Source organism: Festucalex cinctus, chromosome 1 (genome assembly GCF_051991245.1).
Source record: "Festucalex cinctus isolate MCC-2025b chromosome 1, RoL_Fcin_1.0, whole genome shotgun sequence".
NCBI classification, from domain to species: domain Eukaryota; kingdom Metazoa; phylum Chordata; class Actinopteri; order Syngnathiformes; family Syngnathidae; genus Festucalex; species Festucalex cinctus.
In genome coordinates this window covers 47,537,046-47,556,789 of record NC_135411.1, presented here as the reverse complement: position 1 = coordinate 47,556,789, position 19,744 = coordinate 47,537,046, and the positions used below count along the sequence as shown (strand labels likewise).

General features: G+C 39.4%; 3 protein-coding genes across 5 annotated transcripts; all 3 read left to right on the top strand.

Annotated features, from left to right (window-relative positions):
• The first annotated feature begins 8,911 nt into the window (after positions 1-8,911).
• On the top strand, positions 8,912-12,234 carry ppp1r27a (protein phosphatase 1, regulatory subunit 27a). The gene is made up of 3 exons (XM_077540080.1): positions 8,912-9,748; positions 9,838-9,988; positions 11,241-12,234. The coding sequence occupies exons 1-3, from the start codon at positions 9,343-9,345 to the stop codon at positions 11,368-11,370; spliced, it is 687 nt and encodes a 228-aa protein (XP_077396206.1). The 5' UTR covers positions 8,912-9,342; the 3' UTR covers positions 11,371-12,234.
• Positions 12,235-12,892: 658 nt separating this feature from the next.
• On the top strand, positions 12,893-15,787 carry mcrip1 (MAPK regulated corepressor interacting protein 1). 2 transcript variants are annotated; one of them, XM_077539899.1, is made up of 5 exons: positions 12,893-13,019; positions 13,609-13,690; positions 13,813-13,931; positions 14,863-14,967; positions 15,062-15,787. In XM_077539899.1, the coding sequence occupies exons 2-5, from the start codon at positions 13,683-13,685 to the stop codon at positions 15,124-15,126; spliced, it is 297 nt and encodes a 98-aa protein (XP_077396025.1). In that variant the 5' UTR covers positions 12,893-13,019; positions 13,609-13,682; the 3' UTR covers positions 15,127-15,787. The 2 variants fall into 2 exon arrangements, with proteins under 2 accessions (XP_077396025.1, XP_077396097.1); XM_077539971.1 differs by lacking the exon at positions 12,893-13,019 and adding an exon at positions 13,038-13,360.
• A 948-nt stretch (positions 15,788-16,735) lies between these two features.
• On the top strand, positions 16,736-19,528 carry alyref (Aly/REF export factor). Of its 2 annotated transcripts, none has more exons than XM_077538987.1 (6): positions 16,736-17,120; positions 18,390-18,542; positions 18,615-18,762; positions 18,851-18,914; positions 18,987-19,170; positions 19,257-19,528. In XM_077538987.1, exons 1-6 carry the CDS (start codon positions 16,881-16,883, stop codon positions 19,269-19,271), a joined length of 804 nt encoding a protein of 267 aa, XP_077395113.1. In that variant the 5' UTR covers positions 16,736-16,880; the 3' UTR covers positions 19,272-19,528. The 2 variants fall into 2 exon arrangements, with proteins under 2 accessions (XP_077395113.1, XP_077395122.1); XM_077538996.1 differs by lacking the exon at positions 16,736-17,120 and adding an exon at positions 17,127-18,053.
• The last annotated feature ends 216 nt before the right edge of the window (positions 19,529-19,744 follow it).

Here is a 19,744-nt window from a genome sequence, read left to right as displayed (position 1 = left end):
TGAGTCCTACCTTACCTCGCCTTGTCAGTCTATTCAGCTACATGAGGTTTGTAAAACAAAGCAAATTATTTCACATTAATTTGAACATTAAATTAGAGTATTAATCATTTGTAGGTGTTTGTTATTTCATTTTTTTTCCACCACTGGCCAAAATGTGCCCTGCCAGAGATAAGTTAACCACCTCCAGTGACACGCCGCTTGCAAAATGCCTTTGCTGTCTAGGTGACAAGGTTTCCTTCAAGCGGCCGCGATGTTGTTGTTGTTGTTTTTTGTTTTTTTGTTTTGTTTTGTTTTTTACTTATGATTGTCTTTAATACTGTTGGAGCATTTCTAGTTACCGTACTCTTGTCTGAAGGATGTCACTGTGTTATTGTTCAAGTTTTGATGTCAGTGCTGTTACTTTGAGTGTTTTTTGCTAACATTACTGTCTAAACTAGACTATAACTGCAAATGTTGACAATCTTACAGAAATTCAGAGGATAAACGGTTCAGATAATGCATGGATGGACACTGATGTTTCATAAGATAAACAACAAAAACCTCTGCTGAAATACCTGATCATATATGAAGGTATGGAAACAATAAAATTAATCATCGCTGAGATTTCTGAACCACTAACCTCCATCTTCAACTTGTCATTTCTAACTGGACAATTTCCCAATGTAGTAAACATGATTCTATGACATCTGAAGAGGACCGCATGCCAGTAGGCATCTTCCTGCAGTGCTTAACATCAACAAATGAACTCTCACTCAGTTTGAGCTCACACTCGATGGCATTGACAAATAGAATTAATAATTAAATATTGTAATAATTCTTTTTTTGTTGTATTTTATTTAGTTTTTGTTTTTTATACGTCATGGCCTGCGCCAGAGTTCATGACCTGTTATGTGTCTGTGAGAGTTCATGACCTGCGTCTGTTCATGTTATGCGTCTGTTTAGGTACGATACGTGATGTTCGTGATGTCAACCGCTACACCAGGCGGTCTGTGTTGGTTGCCTGCGGCCACGGCTTTTGGTGCTGTTCCAGCGCAGACTGCTCCTTGAGATGGTGTTTTCATCACCTGTATGGCGGGTGCTCAGCCTCAAGTTTCTTAGGTCATTTCGACTTTATTTTTAACTTGTGTGTTTGTGTGTTGATCTTTATCCTTGTTGTTTTGAGTTTGTGTTGGAAAGCACTTTGAGTTGTATTTAATTATATAAAAAGTGCTATAAAATAAAGTTCATTGATTGAATAATGTTTGTTCTTAAATTTTCTTAATGTCCTGGATGATGACGTGAGAGTTCATGTGCCTGAAGACTATTAACACATTCACTGCCAGCCCAGCAAAAATGCATCATTTGACGTCTTTTTCCGTCAATGGCAGTGAATGAGTTAAGACTTCTTACAAGAAGGCGCTGACCGTAGCCCCAGAATGGTGTTGTCACATGATCAATTCCTCTGACACTAAATAAGGAAAAGGACTTGAGTACCGGTATATGCACAGACGACGGTATGATAGATCAGTATTCTGCCCCCTCTTTATTACTGCACATATGCTGTTCATGTCTTCGCCATGAAACCCTACCCAGACGCCACCTTTTATCTGGTGCAACACTCGTGACTTGTCATTGGCTGCTGGGTTAATATTAGCATATTGACCTTTGTGAAATGCACTCAGGGAATATCTTGTTTTGACTTGGCCTTATGGGGTCAAATCTGTGGTCTTCAGATACAGCACAGCATTGGGGCCAGCATTTGGACTTGGCTATTAACACACGGAAAATGTTCAACAATATATAACCCATAGATGCACAATTGACTACTGACTTGTCACAGTAACCTTGAAAGTCTTGCTTTTTGCACCACTACCATCAAACTTGGGGAACATAACTAGCTTGGAGTCGAGTCTGTAGCCTTATAGCATGCATCAGTACATATTTATTAATCCGATGATGACTGAAGCAACAATCAGTTGCAGCCACTAACCAAGGGCATATGTAACTATTCCATAGAAAAATCAATTTTAAATAATGTATGTGCAAAGCACTTGGGATAATCGGCATCCTTGAGTAAATGCTGTACTGACGTGATGTCTGCGCCAATAATGAGTCTTTTGTCCATTCCTGTCTGTGCTTCAAGAAATCTATCATCTATTGCAGGTCCATGGCACGCTGCTGTTTGCCAGTGACTATTCTTTCTATCTATTATATCTACTGTAAGCCTATCGAGCTGTTAGTTTGCCTGTCTGTCTGTCTGTCTGTCTGTCTGTCTGTGGAGTGGATCACAAGATGTGTTCAAGTATGAAATTTAGATGTTCCATTTTTTTCTTCCTGGCACAAAAAAAATGTTCCTGTGACCCCTTGTTGTTTTGCATTCACACAACAGTCGATGTCCCACTGGACATTTTTGTAATCAGGCTCTTAACACGGTGGTAAATAATGATATGAATTTAAGTTTTACAATTAATGACACAAATTTTTCTCAGGCATTGATACAATGTTATACAGCATTCAAATTTGTAAGACTATAGTTATACTATTAGGAAGCTGCATAATGACTTTGTTCCATCTGTACTTTGTGCGTTTGTATTCATGTCTTAAATAATAGCCTGTCCAGGATATAGTCCTTTTGTGTTTTTATTAAGTTTCTTGGCCAATAAAGAGAATTCTGATTGGGACTCTGACCAAGATAAGCAAGAGGCAAATATATTAGATGGCCATCTGCACTCACGACTGAATTTGAGGGATAATTTATAAGATTCACAAATCAGTGCATGTGCTTTTCGACCACGTTTGAGATCATTTTCTGGAATTTCATTAAGAGTACATTCCTTTTGAGTACAATGTGCAGATATTACATATGATTGATTTTGGCTGTTAACTAAACAGGTTAATTGTCAAGATTTCTATCTTAATGTGTAAAAGTTTGATATTCCATCATTTTAGTACTTGATTAACATCACACATGTTTCATTGCATAAGCACTCAGGAATGAATTCAACAACCTTGAACGCACACACTCTATGTCCGTTTAAGGTGACTGCTGTGTGAACCGCATTGTAATTGACATTTGCACCGTGAAACACACACCCTATTGTGCAACCAAACATCAAGACACATTAGCCATATGCACAACTTCTAACCCCTGGCATCATTTTCCGCGGATGCCGTTTTCGCCCTTAGCAACCTTATCCTCGCTTGTATACAAGCAGTCAGCCAGAGCCTCCATGCAAGCAGCAACGTGCTAATTCTCAGCCGTCCTGCTCAGGACAGCTGCTGTATCTGTTCTTGCCTTTACGTATTTGCATCAAAGCTTTATTCAAGTTGGATAACAGACATGATATTTTCCCTCCATCAAGGGCCACCTTCCAATGACTCCAAAAGTTGTCGAAGAGCTTTGACGCTTATGGGACAATTATAGTCATTGTTCTATTGGGCTTCTTGTTTATGAGCAGGTAGGCAGAGTGAGTTCAATGCTTCCATTCTGTTTGCCAACCTGGCATGAACAGCGCTCTCTCTCTCTCTCTCTCTCTCTCTCTCTCTCTCTCTCGTTCTCTCTCTCGTTCTCACTTTCCCTCTCATTGTGACATATAGAGCTATGATATTTAATACGTTTTACCTGGTCAGACCCAGTCCAGAATAGAAATACTGTACGGTAATCAAGGTTGTTGTTGTTTTCTGCAGGTATCTTGAACCAAGGTTATTTTAGTTAACGAAAAACCTAAAACTAAAATTAAAAAAACAATTTTGTTAACGAAATGAAATAAAAACGAAAATCCTTAAAAAAAAGGGAAAAAAAGGAAACTAACTGAAACTACATTTTATGTATACAAAAATAACTATGATTATAGTGAAAATGTCCTTTGTTAAAGTCTTTCGTAATTAATATAATACATGACCTTTTGGGGGTGATTTTAAGTATTTTTATTTCGATATTAACCTGAATAAAGACGTTTGAAAGTGTGTCACACAGAAGTGATGTCATCTATCAGCAGCCAATAGAAAAGCCCCTTCAGGTGACATCGTTCCTAGGCGACAAATTTGCCTGCTTGACTTTTGGCTCCAATGGCTCGCCTCCGCTATATATGTCTAAATACGCTTTTCTACACGTTTCTAGAATAATACTGGTGGGTACACCATTGGGACACCACGCCATGCACATTAGACACAATGGCAAAGCACACATGACGCTATTTCAGTTCCACAAACTACCAAGAGTTGGTTTGTAATGTTAGTGGGAAAACAATGTAGCATTACAATAAACTTTATTAAACATTTCAGGTTAAACAACCACTAAGAATATGAGGCATCAATGATGAGGTGGATATGACGCCGAGATTGACAGTGATTCAACCTGGCTTCATTGCCTAATACGAGAAAGCTCTTGCTAGTGCTTTGGGTCCAAATCTCATGGAAACTATGTGAGCATGACTGGACAGCGTCAGCAACTTAAGTGTCCTGAGGCACAGCAAACACGATGGCTCTGAGGGCTGTGGTATGACAGGGTCATATGACAGACGGACTAAATTTCAATACCAAAGTGCCCGCTTTTATTTGACATTTCTGGTGGTTTAAAATAAATAAATAAATAAATTAAATTAAAAAAATACTTTTCTTTGGTGTTTTGAAAGATTCCGTGTGCAGATGATGATGATGATGATGATGATGATGATGATGATGATGATTAGGATGGCGATGAGGAGTGCTTGTCATCCCAGATATTGTCCGAAAACAGGTGAACCGTGATTGGTCGTTACCTGAGCAACTGTGATGTCATATTCAGTTGACAGCAAGCAAAATGGCCGCCCTCTCAGATGGATAAAAACGGGTGGATTTTGCTGCTTTACATCCATCCATCCATTTTCTTGACTGCTTATTCCTCATAAGGGTCGCAGGAGGTGCCGGAGCCGATCCCAGCTGGCTATGGGCAGTAGACGGGGTACACCCTGAACTGGTTGCCAGCCAATCACAGGGCACACAGAGACAAACAACCATCCACACACACACAAGCACACCTAGGGACAATTCAGAGCGCCCAATTAATCTCAGAGCGCCCAATTAATCTGCCATGCATGTCTTTGCAATGTGGGAGGAGACCGGAGTACTCGGAGAAGACCCACGCGGGCATGGGGAGAACATGCAAACTCCACCCAGGAAGGCCGGAGCCTGGACTCGAACCGGAGTCCTCAGAACTGGGAGGCGGACGTGCTAACAAGTCATCCACCGTGCCACCTGCTGCTTTACACATATTCCTTAAATGCAATAAAAATCAGAATGTTGTGTATGGGCACCCACATCATATTGTAAAGAACATTTTGGGGTTGACTACCCATTTAGGTTTAGAAGTGGCTAGGAAAATGTGAACGCTGCCACACTATTGCTATATGATCATTGATCACAGAAGTGATGCTGAGAAATGTAGTTCAATTAACAGGGTTAAATGCACTTAAGCAAGTAGCTGGGTACTTGTTACACCACTACGGTGCCTCAGACTGTGTAGGAATAACTGGCAATAATTTAATTAGGATTAGCTGATCAAAAATACTAATGTGTCACATTGCAATGGGACTAAAAATAATGTAACTGGTAACTGAATCATAATCTCATGAAGAAGAGTATCCCTGGCATGGAATACTGAGAAGTGGCCAGTGCTACTTAAATCCATGGCCTTGATATTGATGTATTTGTTTTAATGTGTCAAGCCACAGTAGAAGGCGTCATTTAAAGCTCATGTTACCAAACTGATTGGCAGACATAAGCACCTGATGTTAAAATCATCCCATTTTTACCCAGCCAGCAGACGGCTGGCAGTGTATTTGATGGTGTTATCTACATCCGAATGTCAACTGTGACTTCTTGGTAATTTGCACCTCCAAACAGCAGGTGGAAGGGAGGGCACCCTGAGCCTATGTATAGAAAGCCAGTGGAACGCGTGAGACCTCTGTTTGGCATACATCCAGGAGGAGGCCTATGACCGGGCTGTAGCAAACAAACATTTTCCACCAGGGAAGGTTTCTTCTTTCTGCGGTCAATGTGCTGTTTTGGGGACTCAGCGGGAAGGGGGATCAGCATAGCTCAGGGACACCCTTGGACTCCTACAATAGCATGTAAGAGGGGCTGAAACCTGAGAGGGGCTCCTTCTCAAGCTGTGAAAATTGAAACTTCTAATTGTTGAGCTTCTGTTCAGTGTGAAGGCTATCACTTCAATATGTCAACCCAAGACATTTATTGTGTCCGAAACTGTCTTTAGTATTACATTATAAGTATTACATTTTAAAATGAACATATTTTATTATGTTCTATTTCATTGCACAAATTTTAGAGGTGGCAAATCCAGGTCCAGAAAATTAAAACCCTGCCACAATTTGGTTTTAGCCCCAGGTGCTAGTTAGCTAGCTCCCTAGCTAGCTCCCATGGTGCTTGTTTACCTGCTTGCTAGCATCAGGGGCTAAAGCCAAACTATGGCAGGATTTTTACTTTCTGGACCTGGTTATAATACTACACAAACAACATACACCCCATATATATATATATATATATATATATATATATATATATATATATATATATATATATATATATATATATATATATATATATATATATATATATATATATTAATACTTACTATACTTTCCCTAACATTAACTTTATACAGGACAAGGAGTTATCTTAAATGTCAGCACAAACAGCAAACGGAGAAACTATTCCTCTGAAGACTTGTGGAACACCATATTTTTTAGTCTGTTTATCTGTCTATTAGCTAGGGAAGTAACAATAACGGCAATATTGTGATAAAAAACACAATATCATCGTCATCATGTCACGATATTAAAAGCAGCACATCTGTTGAAAAAAAAAAAAGTCAGTTTGATTTCTATTTGTGCAATTCTAGCACCCTCTGGGCTAGTCATTTAGTGCAGTTTAAGTTTTACAAAGCATGTTTTGGCCCTTCTATGTTTAAAATCCATGCTAATGGTCAGATGAAGGGGAACGCAATATACTTGTGAACCAAGTCAATATGTGGAGGAACTCAATGAGTGCCTGCATTAGCAAGTAAGTGCTATATTATGTGTTATCCGAGATTGTAGGTCGTTTATATGCATTGTGGTTATGTACAAAAGCACAATATTGTGTTTTTGTTTTTTGTTTTTTTTATAATACGAGGTCATTTTTTTTACAATATTGTGACCTTTTTTTTTTCTTTTTTTTTATCGCCACCCTCCCCACAATATTATGATAATAATCATCATATTGTGAGCTTCATATCGTGATAATATTGTATCGTGATGTTTGGATATAGTTAGTTCCCTACTATTAGCAGACTAATTTCTGGTCTTATGGAAATGTTTAGCTTTCATAATAGATGGTAATCCTGCTGACTAACGAAGCATCATAACATTACCTCTTGTGCCTGGTGAATGCAAGTGATCATTTCCTGCTGTGAAGGACAGGATTTGGAGGCATATAATGTACTGTTGTTGTCAACGCTACGCCTGAAGTAGAATAAAGGTCCAAATTGTTCTTCCTTTAAGCCAGTTATGAACAGCATGGCCCAGCTGAGCGGTGTGAGGACAGCTGGTGCCACCAGCACAATGTTACAGAATTACTCACACGTACGCATTTGTATTTGTTGATCAAACATTATTAGCACAATCATTTTAGTCATGTCAAGTCGTGCAACCGTGCATACAAAGAATACAGCAATATGACACAAGTTTGTCTCAAAGTGCATGCTCTATTTGCCATGCACATCTTGCAGAACATGGCAAAAGTTCAAAGTTGGAAAAGCAAAATTTCTGGAAACCGTGTTATTTTTGAATGACATTTATGAGGAATTTTTAACATGCAGTGTTCATAAGCCATCAGGCGTGTATTCAGAATACCTCTACTATCTTCTTGTGAATTTGAAATAGCTTAAAGTTAAATTACATGGATATTTATTACCCATGTACAATACTACTTACAATGCAGCTACTTTTTCTTGCAGTATTTTACATTATTATTTATTAACTCATTCATTCGCAGCCAGTTTTACTGAAGCAACCCGCTTCGCTCCTGGCTGTTTTACTAGATTTTGACTGATTTTGCGAAGCCCACAGAATATTGTGTTCTATTGCTATAAAACATGGAACCCACCAAAAGAAAATTAGAGTCTCTTCTTTCATTAGGAAAAAAAAGTACATTTCTATCTGTTTCCATTTTGCAGCAATTAACATTAGAATATAGCTAAGTTTCATCATTATTCGCAAATCTGTTTAAAACAGTTGAGGAAAGAGCTTGTTCCAACATGGCCCTGGTTGATCTCTTATACTCTGTTGGCACCTGATGCTTTTTGTAATAACTACCATTGTTTCAAGCATTCTCTTCAGTTCAGAGGCTGCATCAAAACCTTCAAGTATGCTCTACCATGAAAAAAAAATTATAATAATAAACATTTAAAAAATGTATAAATACGTCTTTGGGAGCATGGTAATATTTTAAATAGAACGTATTTATATGTGTTTGAGTTAATAATGTACAGTCATCGTACATACTACTACTGCTGCTGCTCATTCTTATTGCATGGTGTTGTAGCCTATACGTTGTTGAATTTCATATTTTTGTGAGGTTCTACTGTCCACTTTGCTGCTATAAAATAGGAATCCCCTGTTGTTGAACCAATAAAGGCGTAGCCTACACACAGTGCATTTAAAATGTAAAAAACAATGAAAGTGGTCAAAAATAAGTAATTAATACTGAATCTGCCACGTGTTTGTTTTTTACCACATATTATAACTTTTTTGGGGGGAGGGGGGGGTGATGTTTTTGAAGCAGTAATATGTGACGTTTGCAAGACTCAAAAAGAACATCGTGGCTGTAAACATTCTCTTATGCGTGTGCTGTTGCACTGGTCAAGTGACTTCACATTCACAGTGGGTGGGGTTGGACAAGGGCTTCTCATTTTCACACTGAAGTCACTGGATATTAGGCCCAAAAATAGCCCGACAGAAGCTATATAGCGGTCCTTGCATGGCTTGCGCCGTCAGCTGACGGTTCTTTCTGCCTGAAAGCATCCAGTGCGACAAGGACATAATTGCAGTGTTGACAAAAAATCAAGAGAAAGAAGAGCACGCAAGCTAGACAAGAATTAGGACTTGTAAAGACAATGATGGTAAAATAACTTTTATCAATCTGAGCACGGAACAGATGGACCCATGTTATGTGGAAGCTAAAAAGATAGAAGACAAACAAGAAGGACAAAAGGAACAAAAAGGATATACTGTTTTGTTTTTTAGGCTACTATTTGCTATCTGAGCTCACATGTCTTCCCTGCCGGGCTGACAGCATCAAGGGAGAAGATCTGTAACCAGCGCAGGAATGAAGTACAGCTACCATATTCCAGCGTCAACATACACACGGCATTCTCAGTACACACCGACTTACCACACACCTACAAATTATGCATCTAGTCACTATACACCATCATACACCTCTCCATCAAAGTACACCCCAACCCAGTATAGTGGCACACATCACACCCCGTCTTACTACACACCCTCCTACACCTCTTCGTCATCGTACATCCCTTCCCGGTACAGTTCAACTCGGCTCACCCAAGCACGAGAAGATCCAGCTCCTGTGAGACCCATCACACCTGTCAAGAGAACTGTGCACTTTCCGAATGACATCATTTTCCAGGATGTCGTTAGACGTGGAGAACTGGGGCAAATTGGTCGGTTCATCAGAACAAGGAAGGTTCGCGTGGATACGCTCTTTCCCTCAGGTGAGCGGTGCACCGCTGCTTCTTAAATCACTCGTTGGCCGGAGGTGCGTGTGATGCAATGCTGCAGCGGCCTCGTGCGGTGCTTGCAGGTATGGCAGCGCTACATGAAGCGGTGCTGACAGGAAATCTGGATGTGGTGAAGCTGCTGGTCAAGTATGGTGCTGATATCAATCAGAGAGACGAGGACGGCTGGACGCCTCTTCACATGGCCTGCAGTGACGGCTTCCCCGAGATTGCAAGGTAACCAACTCGGATTTTTTTTTCACACAGTTATTTAAAAACAATGACTGATGATCAAGAATAAGTGTAATGCAGAAAAAAAATGTTATATGGTTAGCTGTTGGCTAGCTAGCAGACCTGCCTCACAAGAGGTTTTGGGGTTGAATCTCAGCTCAGGATAGGTTTCTCACCCGTAGTCACCTAGAATAGGCTCCAGGTCATGAGGTCAATCTTGACACATATTATGATAAGTAGTGTAGGAAATTAAAGCATAGATTTTTAAAATATTTTTAGGACTCAGCTTAAGAAAACAGATGAGCTGTGATTGGTTGTTCGCTGAGCCCTTAGCAACTGCCAGTGGTGTCTCTGGCATGAAAAGTTGAGTGGGGACACAAAAGGTGACACTTTACATCCACAAGCAGCAAAGATTAATTCAATTCAAGATCACAATCCGGTGGAAAAGCGCTAAATGAAGTAGCCTACCATTTATTCATAGCCTTACAAATTAAGGCTATGAATAAAACCTTTGAATGGTTCAAAATAGGACTGTGCAATTAATCAAAATCCAATTTCAATTATTACACTCCACAATTACAAAATTGGCATCATCGTAAACAAAAATAAAAGATTATTAATACTCATTTTGAGTTGTTTAAAATGATTCTTTACTGCATAACCGATTTCAGTTTCATGTACAGGACTTTGTATACAGCAATGCTTGTTATAAAGTGCTTTATAAATAAAGTTGAGTTGAGTTGAGTTGAGTTGAGTAAAGAAGACCAATTATGAGCCTGCATAGTGCTCAACAGCGCCATCTAGTGGGGCATGGCTCCAAATACAATATCATTTTCAGTGGCAAAATGGCAGCCCCCTGAGATGGATGAAAATGGGTGGATTTTGCTGCTTAACTGGTATTCCACAAACGCAATATTAATCAGAATGCTGTATTTAGACTAGGAGGGCTAAATAGAACATTATTATAAGGAAAGATTTTGGGGTTGACTTAGTCTTTAAGAAATATTGAATTTTGTCTCAAAATTTATGGAAAAAAATCCACTCACTTGACAAAACGTATAATTATTATCTGGACAGTAGATAAATGATTTTGATAATAATATAAAAACACACAATACATTCAAAGACCAAAATACAAAATAGTACATATATAATATATATAATCAAAAGTTAATGAATAAACCCAAAGCAGATGTGGAAAAATTGAATGCAATCCTTCCTACACTGTCTGAAATTGGAAACTTCACGCTCCACACAGCTATCTCCTTTCACTGGGAGCCAACAAAGAGGCAGAAAACGAGAGTGGAGAGAAGCCGGCTGACCTGATTGACCCTGACTGCACAGAGTTGTCCAAACTGTTCGAGGCTGGCTGCATTGCATCTAATTAGGAACTTCCGACACCACAGTAAAACTGAAGAGATAAAAGCTGACAAATTGCTTGGAAAATAGTTTTGTTTTGTTTTTTTCCAAAGGTTTTTTTTGTTTTGTTTTGTTTTTTACATAGAACTTGCTACTGATGATGATGGCAATTTTTCGTGTTTTTAATATATCAATGGTGTTGCAGCTGTTCTCCAATGAGTCACTTTTTCAAGTTTATTTCTATTTTTGTGTTTCTTTTCTACTATTAGTGTGTGACTGACAGTAACTAATTTTTTCCTTTATTGTCTCTTAGTGTAACACAATGTCTAAAATGTGTCACTAAATCAAATGTTGCGGGTTATGTGCAGATCTAAGTAATTTTGTGAATTACTTCCAGCGTTAACACTCTTTGAAATTAATTTAAAACACATGATTTGAGATACTTGGAGACATTCAGTAGATGGTTATTCCTGTCAATCCTTACTGCTGGGCAGAAAGAGGAGCATAAAAATTTATAAATTATTACTTAAGTCAGGAAAATCTTGATTCTCTATATCTAATGCTGTACTATTTCCCTATCAGATATTAGTCTTGTGTTTTTGTCATAGAAGTTGTGCTTAAGATAAAACAATGTCAGCAAGGAAAGTCTTATTATTTTCTCTTCAATAATTATTTTTGTACATTTTCATAAATAAAGACTATTTTTATAAATTTCAGTTTCTTCTTTGTGTAAAATATTTTGCATGGAATAAACGATTCTTTTGATCTTCATTATCATCAAAATGTGGCCAACTTGCCATAATGAATTTACATACATGTAATATTGTTAGTATTAGAACTTAGTCATATTGCCTCACGAGCAATGTATGTGCATATGCTGCTGCCTTTCACAGATGGTGTGGATTTGATTCCTGGCCAGCGCCCTATGACCACCATTGCTGGTTGCAAGCACTGATTTAAAAAAAAACAAACAAAAAAAAGAAGAAGAAGCTTGCAAAATATCGTGCAAGTAGTCACTTGCTGTAGCAACCCAATCCGAAAGTTATATTGACATTGTATGGTAAACCTAAGTATTCATCAACCACTAGAAAAAGGTTTTATTTCTAAAAACACATTTAACATTATTGGAAGCCACCGTAGCATTGTATACATTAACATTATATACATTTTCAACATGAACAATTTAACACTGACCTTTGTGCTGTATTAAAAAAAAAGGATTAAATAAGGGTCCAAATTAACATGCATTGCACATAAAAGTTAAATAAAAATTGTATGTAAATAAATGTTTTTAAAAAACAATTTTTAAAAATTAAATGCAAATACAGAAAAGTGTATTAATAACTCGTGTTGTTCTGAAACCGTTTTTTTTTTTTTTTGTTGGAACACGCACATACTGAAATAATGATTATCTTGTCTCAGTTTACTCAGAATTGCAGGCCACAAAAGTTCACTGAGATATTATTTCATTATTCTCATTATTTCTACTGTCTTGCAATATTGTGTTCCCACACCAAGAGGCAGTATGTAGCGTATTGGCGTGATAAAATGAAAAAATACGCCGAAGAAGAACACTTCCGCGTTTTTTACCGGAAATGATTGGTTGGCATTGGCAACGATTTTGCTAAATCTAGCGTCGTATACATCATAAAGAAATCTAAAGAAATATTTTTAAGAGGTTTGTATATTGATTTACTTCGGGTCATACATAGATGCAATTTCTTTGCCTTGCATAATAATTTTATCTAGCGCTCTTGTTGATAAACAATTTTGCGTTCGAAGCTAACGTTACGTCAAGACAATTAACAGCTAGCTATGCGGGCTAATGTTCGTTGAATTTATTGTGTCAGCAAATCTGCAGCGATTGCTGTCCCTCGGGTTTACTAAAGGGCGGCACACCCCACTAATTCTTACGGATTTTTCAACAAACAGGTCATACAGTAAACTACAATGTACTGTAGTTTTGGTTGCGTTGCCTGATGGTAAAACCGAGTCAAAGGAGCGAGGAAAAGTCGAAACGTAAACAATGCTCCTTTGTCAGTGACCGTGATTGTTTTCTCAATTCTGCTGACGTATGGCGAGCCTTTGCTATAGAGTTAATACCAACAACTCAGAATCAACAACTATTATACTAATTTGAATCGTTCCTGTTAAGTGACACCCATGTATCCCGAAAAGATAGTGTCTTTTCTTTGTGTTTACCATTGTGTTTTGACGTTTTTACATCATGGGATTTGACTAAAATTCTTGCTCATTTTCATTGCTAGTTGAGGACTTTGAAACGACTTCTTTAAAGGTACTCACCATAGAGCAGTGAGGAGAGAGCACGACTGTAAACAGAATGACAAGGTAAGTTATGCATTATTACAACAAGTATTAATACATCAGATGAATAGATCAGTTAATATTCTTCCAATGTACCTGCTTCAGGCATTTCATTCTGCTGATGTGGTTGTTTCACATTTCTCAAGCTCATCTGCTCCCAGAATGGTGAATAGTTATAAGCGGACTACAAGCCCAAGATCACCTACCAACTGTGGGGAGCTCTTCACTCCAGCACATGAGGAAAATGTGCGTTTTATCCATGATAGTAAGTATCATTTCAGACAGAGTGTCATTATTACTATTTATTTACACACCCAAAGTCATGAATAGTAATTCAAATAGAAAAGTGTCCAATAATTTGTTTACTCAATTTGACAAATAGTTGCACAGTTGTTGCTTCATAACACGTTGTTGATATATGACAACAATCTTTAAAAGTTTAGGACATTTTCTTCACACTCAGGTCACATTGTATTTTTTGCAAGTGACCTGTATTCTGTAAACCCATCAACACGTGTGACAATCAGTGTTCCAATCGGACAGAATAAACGTTGAGGGCGACATGCAGAGCACAAACCCGGAAATGGAGGAAAACATGGAATTCCTACCTGCTGCATTGCTGCTTTGCATATTTGTATTGTTTTTAGAGCTGCAAAATAATTGTGAATGTCAAGAGCAGCTTATTCAATGCAGGTTCCTATTTTGGAACAGCATCAGCGATTGCATGCAGTAACCCGAAGGAGCCGATGTGCTCTGCGTGCCCTGACCCACAAAATGCTGGCAACAACGTGGCTAAATAGAAGATGGAGGATCACATATAAATTACAACATTCACTACGGGCTATTTTTTCCCCACGTTTCCTAGCTACGGTGGCTTGTAAGCACCACAAAGCGCATTGTCAATTAGCTGGTGCAGTTTGCCTGTAGTTTGTATTCACACTTGAAGCTAACCGCACCGAGACCATCTCAAAAAGTGGGTGTTTGGTCAGGTTGTTAGATCCGCACCAGGATTCGTTTGTGTGTATTCACACTCTGGTCCGTTTAAAATGGACTAAACAACGCAGGTCTGAAGATACTTTAAGATTAACAGCATTATTACATTGAGTGTTTCTGTACTGTCCTGTCTTTACTTCAATAAAATAAAACCACAAATCGATATCCTAAACTAACCAAGCTATTTGTTTTTTGATTCACAGCCTGGCAGTTTGTGCTCAGAGAAATCAGATCAGCACAAAACACCGAGCGAAATGACCGCGGGCCACAGCAATATGTTGAGAAGAATCCAAATCCTACCCTTCACTGTAAGCATAAATGAAATGAAATGTACCTCCCACTCATCAGTAAAGGATTAATACAAAGTGACATACTCACATTTTTCCTCTTGGTGATCATCAGCTTTCACGCCAGTGGACCTGACTGACCTCAAGAAGCGTAACACACAAGACTCAAAGAAATCCTAGTCCTCAAGCTGGTCCATGCACTTTTTTTTCCCACCCCATCATCATTGAGAACGTGTCCTCTGACATCTAAAGTCAGCCCCATTTGCCAGTCTGAGGCAGAATGCCAAACAATTTTCTGTGAACTTTGGCCCACAGCAAGCCCTTGTCTTTCTTTACACCCTACAAGTGATGAAGAAGAGTTCTACATATTAAAAATCTGTCGTGAACCATGTCGAAGGCCACACAATCGTCCTAATGTATGAGAAGGACTGGTAAACCTCCCTCAGATGTTGTCGGCGTCAGATGCTGAGGTACAAACTGTTCCACTGGACACAAAAGACTGCAGTCTTTGCTACTGCTACGTACATGATCCTGGGGGAAAAAAATTATAAAGGGCTTTTCTGTTTTATCGTTATGTTTTGTATAAAAAAATAAAATTAAATTTAAAAAAAAATGTAGTTGGCTAGATAAGGTGTAGCATAACGGCGTGACACATCTGATGCACACTTTGATGATCATATTTTAAAAAACCAAATGCAAAGCCAACGTTCTTAATCCCGAAATTGTGTTTTACTTCAAACAGGCTTTACTAAGAAAGCTCCCAAAATATTCAGCTCAACTGATTAACACCTCTTCCTAAAGCCTTGCAACAAATTGTTGAATAAAATACTTTTACACTAAACCTCTTTGTATTCATCTACCACAGATACTGACCAATTGTCTACAAGTACTCTGTATTGTATATCCCAGGTCAGAATGCTACTGTATGAAATTGACAGCTTGCGAATGCTGAAAGATGCTGTCACTTAAATGAAAAAGAAATGAATTCAGGATGCTGTTTTATTAACATCTCAGCATGCCATAGCAAAGCCAAAATACCATGCAAATATCCCCCCCATGTGGCAAAGAATAGAAACAGGAAACCACACTTTTCTGTATATTTTGGAAATGCTTTCAGGCTATGCCATGGCACCAATGCTGTTTTATTGTTTTATGTCCCCAAGGCTGCCAATGATCTTGCACATAAAAGTCCAATAATAAAGTCCAGTATTTATCATGTTGAAAATTATTGTCACCCATTCTGATATATATATATATATATATATATATATATATATATATATATATATATATATATATATATATATATATATACATACATACACACACCACACACACACACAGACACCTTGTGGCCATTTGCAGCGTTTAATTTTTACAATGTGTTGTGTTTTTGCTTCCTTTACTGCATTAATTCAATAGTACAAAATAATTTTTAACTTTTTTTTTTTTGCACAATGCACAGATTGGAAAACAATCACAATATTTAATGTAGTATTTAAAACAGTAGCAGTTTCCCTCTTACTAGTAGCAGTATATGAAATTGATTCCTAGTCCAAAACTTGATGCGTGATGTGATCTGGTAGAAAAAATAAAAACACTCAAATTTTGAGTGTGAGTCTAGAATGAAACCATTTTGCCTAAATCTAAAAATATATTTAGGCAAAATGGTTTCTTACGCCTGTGACTCAAGTTGTTGTTTTTTTTGTTTTTGTTTTTTTTTCTCACAATCTAACGTCCTGTGACGTATGTGCGTAGTTACGTATGATGCGTGATGACGTGGGGTTAGCTGAGGGTGGGGGTTTTGTAAGGCAAGCCCTTTGTGTATTGGTGGTTCGGGCGCGTGAAGGCAGACGAGCAAGTGTAGCAAGATTAGGTTATACCTACTTTTACTATTATTTCGTCAACAGTTTTAGCTTTTTGAAGACAGCATTATGACCGACAAAATGGATATGTCTTTAGACGACATTATCAAACAGAACAGGCAGCAGAGAGGTGGTGGCAGGGGTGGAAGAGGCCGAGGCCGCGGAGGAGTTGGCGGCGGCCGAGGAGGAGGCGCTGGGCGCCTTGGAATGAGCGGCGCAGGATTTGGAGGCCGAGGCGGAGGATCCGGCCCCATGAGGAACCGCCAAAACACGAACCGCGCTCGAGGCAGACCGACGCCATACAACAGGGTATGAGAATGGGCAGGAAAGGGGAAAACCTCGGGCAAACTTCGGAATGCCCGGGTAACATCCTTCTATACTCCAGCCAGCTTGCTAATCGACGAATAAAAGTGATTGCTAGCCGCCAAATTTCTCTCGACGGAGAGATCATAACACGAGCGGTTGAGCATTAAAAGGAATTTGTATGCTTAATGTGTCTGTCCTTTCCCGAACCAACCTTATGTTACATTATCCCCCTCAAGAAGAAGCCCATTTTTGAAACAGCAAATGTGCTAGCCATCTTGCCCATTAGCTACAAGTTGGATCGTGGAAGGGCTTGGCGTCGCCATTTTGAATCTACTACCGCAGAATACATTTTTTTCGTCCACCGCCAATATCTTTGCTGTTCATCGAGTGGCTTTATGGCGGCAAGAGGAGAACGGCGAGAGAGCATCCAGTATTTATTTTTTTCTTTTCTTTTGTTTTTGTTTTTTTCATCTCGGAAGGAGCAACAATTTGTGAGCGCCCAGGATGTCCTTTGTCCCGTAGTGGCTGACCGGCTCTATTTGAATGGGCATTCTTTTCAAGCGGAGTGGTGGATGCATCCGAGGACTTCACCCCCGTATAGTCTCCAGATAGTCAACTAATCACCAGCCCGTGTGTGAGTGCGTCTCTGAACGTACCAGACAAAGCCCGAGTCAAAATGGCGTGTTCTCAAAATGGACGCTCGGCTAAAACTACGCTCCTATAAACGCCGTACCAATGCTAGTTTTCTGATCCATCCACATTCGTCATGGACAATAAAAGCCAGTTTCTTTGGCTTGAATGAACTTTTGGTCGGCCAGGAATCATTTTTCATCGCGGGAGGCAAGGCTGTTTCAGCAGGGGACAAAGAAGTTGAGGATCATTTCTGGAACGCCTGTTTGTGGAGGGAGCAGCGAGCCGCATTTGCTGTTAGCCTGGGTGGGCCAGTTGACCATGTAAAAAAAAAAAAAAAAAAAAGTGATGCGTGGTGTTTTGTGTATAAAAAAAAAAAAAAAAAGCACAGAGCATCAGACTAGGCTAAATGCATGCATTAAAAGCAATACAGCCCCCATAAGACTATAGCCTTTGTTTACGTCCTACTGTGAGGAATGCCATGCTTGTGGTGATTGGGTGGGCATCTGGGGGAGCTGAGCACCCTGGCCATGTTGGAAGTGGAGCCTCTGCTTGCCCTAACACCCAGCCATGTGGACTCTGATTGACAGAGACAAGCGGATTCCTCAAGTCAGCAGGTGCGTTCTCTTTCGTCTGTTGCAGCCCAAACAGCTTCCAGATAAATGGCAACACGACATGTTCGACAACGGCTACAGTGGATTCAACGGCGCAGCTGGCGGCGGCGCTGGCATGGAAACCGGAGGGAAGCTTCTTGTCTCCAATCTCGACTTTGGTGTTTCTGATGCTGATATTCAGGTGCAATTTCACGTTTTGTCAAAGATGAGGTGCTAAGAGGTTGTTGCTCAAGTTTCCTTTGTTGTTGTTTAGGAACTTTTTGCCGAGTTCGGGACACTGAAAAAGGCTGCAGTTCATTACGATCGTTCAGGACGAAGCCTAGGAACGGCGGATGTCCACTTTGAAAGAAGGGCAGATGCGCTCAAGGCCATGAAACAGTATAATGGCATCCCGCTGGATGGTAAGTGAATTTGGTTTGCCTTCACGGTCACTTCTATCCATGCATGCCCATTTTCCAAATCTCTGATTTTCTTTTTTTGTCCTTCCAGGGAGGCCCATGAACATACAGCTAGTCACGTCACAGATTGACACACAGAGGCGGCCAATGCAGGGGTAGGTCATTTAATTAACAAACTTGGTCCTCAAGCATGACACAATTGTAATGGTGCTGTTGTCTTTTCCAAGTATGACCAGAGGCGGTGGAATGAACAGGAACCGCGGGGGAAACTTCGGTGGTATGCAGAGAGGAGGCCGAGGTCGTGGCGCAGGTGGCTTCAGAGGACGGGGTCGAGGTGGCCGAGGGGGTGCTAGCAAGCAGCAGCTTTCAGCAGAAGAACTTGATGCTCAGTTAGACGCCTACAATGCAAGAGTGAGTTTGGTTTTTCCTTCAGTACACTGATAAAGAATGAACATTTTTAAAGGCGTCTAATGGTTAATTTGGTTCTGTATTCTCAGATGGACACCAGCTAAGAAGTGTTGCTGCTCTTGTTCATGTCCTGCACAGAAGGATGCTTGTTACTATAGTACAAATTGTTTTACACATGGTTGTCCTGATGTGATTGGTCGATGCTCCAGCCGCTTAACTGCTCAGAAGTGTTTTTTACTGTTTGTTTTTTTTTCTGACAAAGATTTTTGTCTGTAGGTTGAAAGTTGGAATTTCCAAGTCCATTCCTCCAAACTTGTAGTAAATGAAAATTATAATAAAACCTGCAGTGTATATTAACCAACTAATGTGTCCTTTTTGTATTGATTCCTACATTTGCAACGAATACAATGTTAAGTGTGTGTGACCGTTAAAAAAAAAAAAAAACGTTACTTTGACATACCTCTTACAGTATAATTTGGAAAGACATACTGTGATAGTGCTTTCTTTGATAGCACTGGGATGTGCTCCCAGTGCTAAAAATTGGGCATTTTGCTGAGTTAGGTCTGAGAGCTGTTTT

Coding starts and splice junctions, on each gene's coding strand:
- ppp1r27a (XM_077540080.1), top strand. CDS start 9,343: ATGAAGTACAGCTACCATATTCCAGCGTCAACATACACACGGCATTCT. Junction 9,749..9,837: donor GGATACGCTCTTTCCCTCAG/GTGAGCGGTGCA, acceptor CGGTGCTTGCAG/GTATGGCAGCGCTACATGAA. Junction 9,989..11,240: donor GGCTTCCCCGAGATTGCAAG/GTAACCAACTCG, acceptor CGCTCCACACAG/CTATCTCCTTTCACTGGGAG.
- mcrip1 (XM_077539899.1), top strand. Junction 13,932..14,862: donor TGTGCGTTTTATCCATGATA/GTAAGTATCATT, acceptor TTTGATTCACAG/CCTGGCAGTTTGTGCTCAGA. Junction 14,968..15,061: donor TCCAAATCCTACCCTTCACT/GTAAGCATAAAT, acceptor GGTGATCATCAG/CTTTCACGCCAGTGGACCTG.
- alyref (XM_077538987.1), top strand. CDS start 16,881: ATGACCGACAAAATGGATATGTCTTTAGACGACATTATCAAACAGAAC. Junction 18,543..18,614: donor TTTCTGATGCTGATATTCAG/GTGCAATTTCAC, acceptor GTTGTTGTTTAG/GAACTTTTTGCCGAGTTCGG. Junction 18,915..18,986: donor CAGAGGCGGCCAATGCAGGG/GTAGGTCATTTA, acceptor GTCTTTTCCAAG/TATGACCAGAGGCGGTGGAA.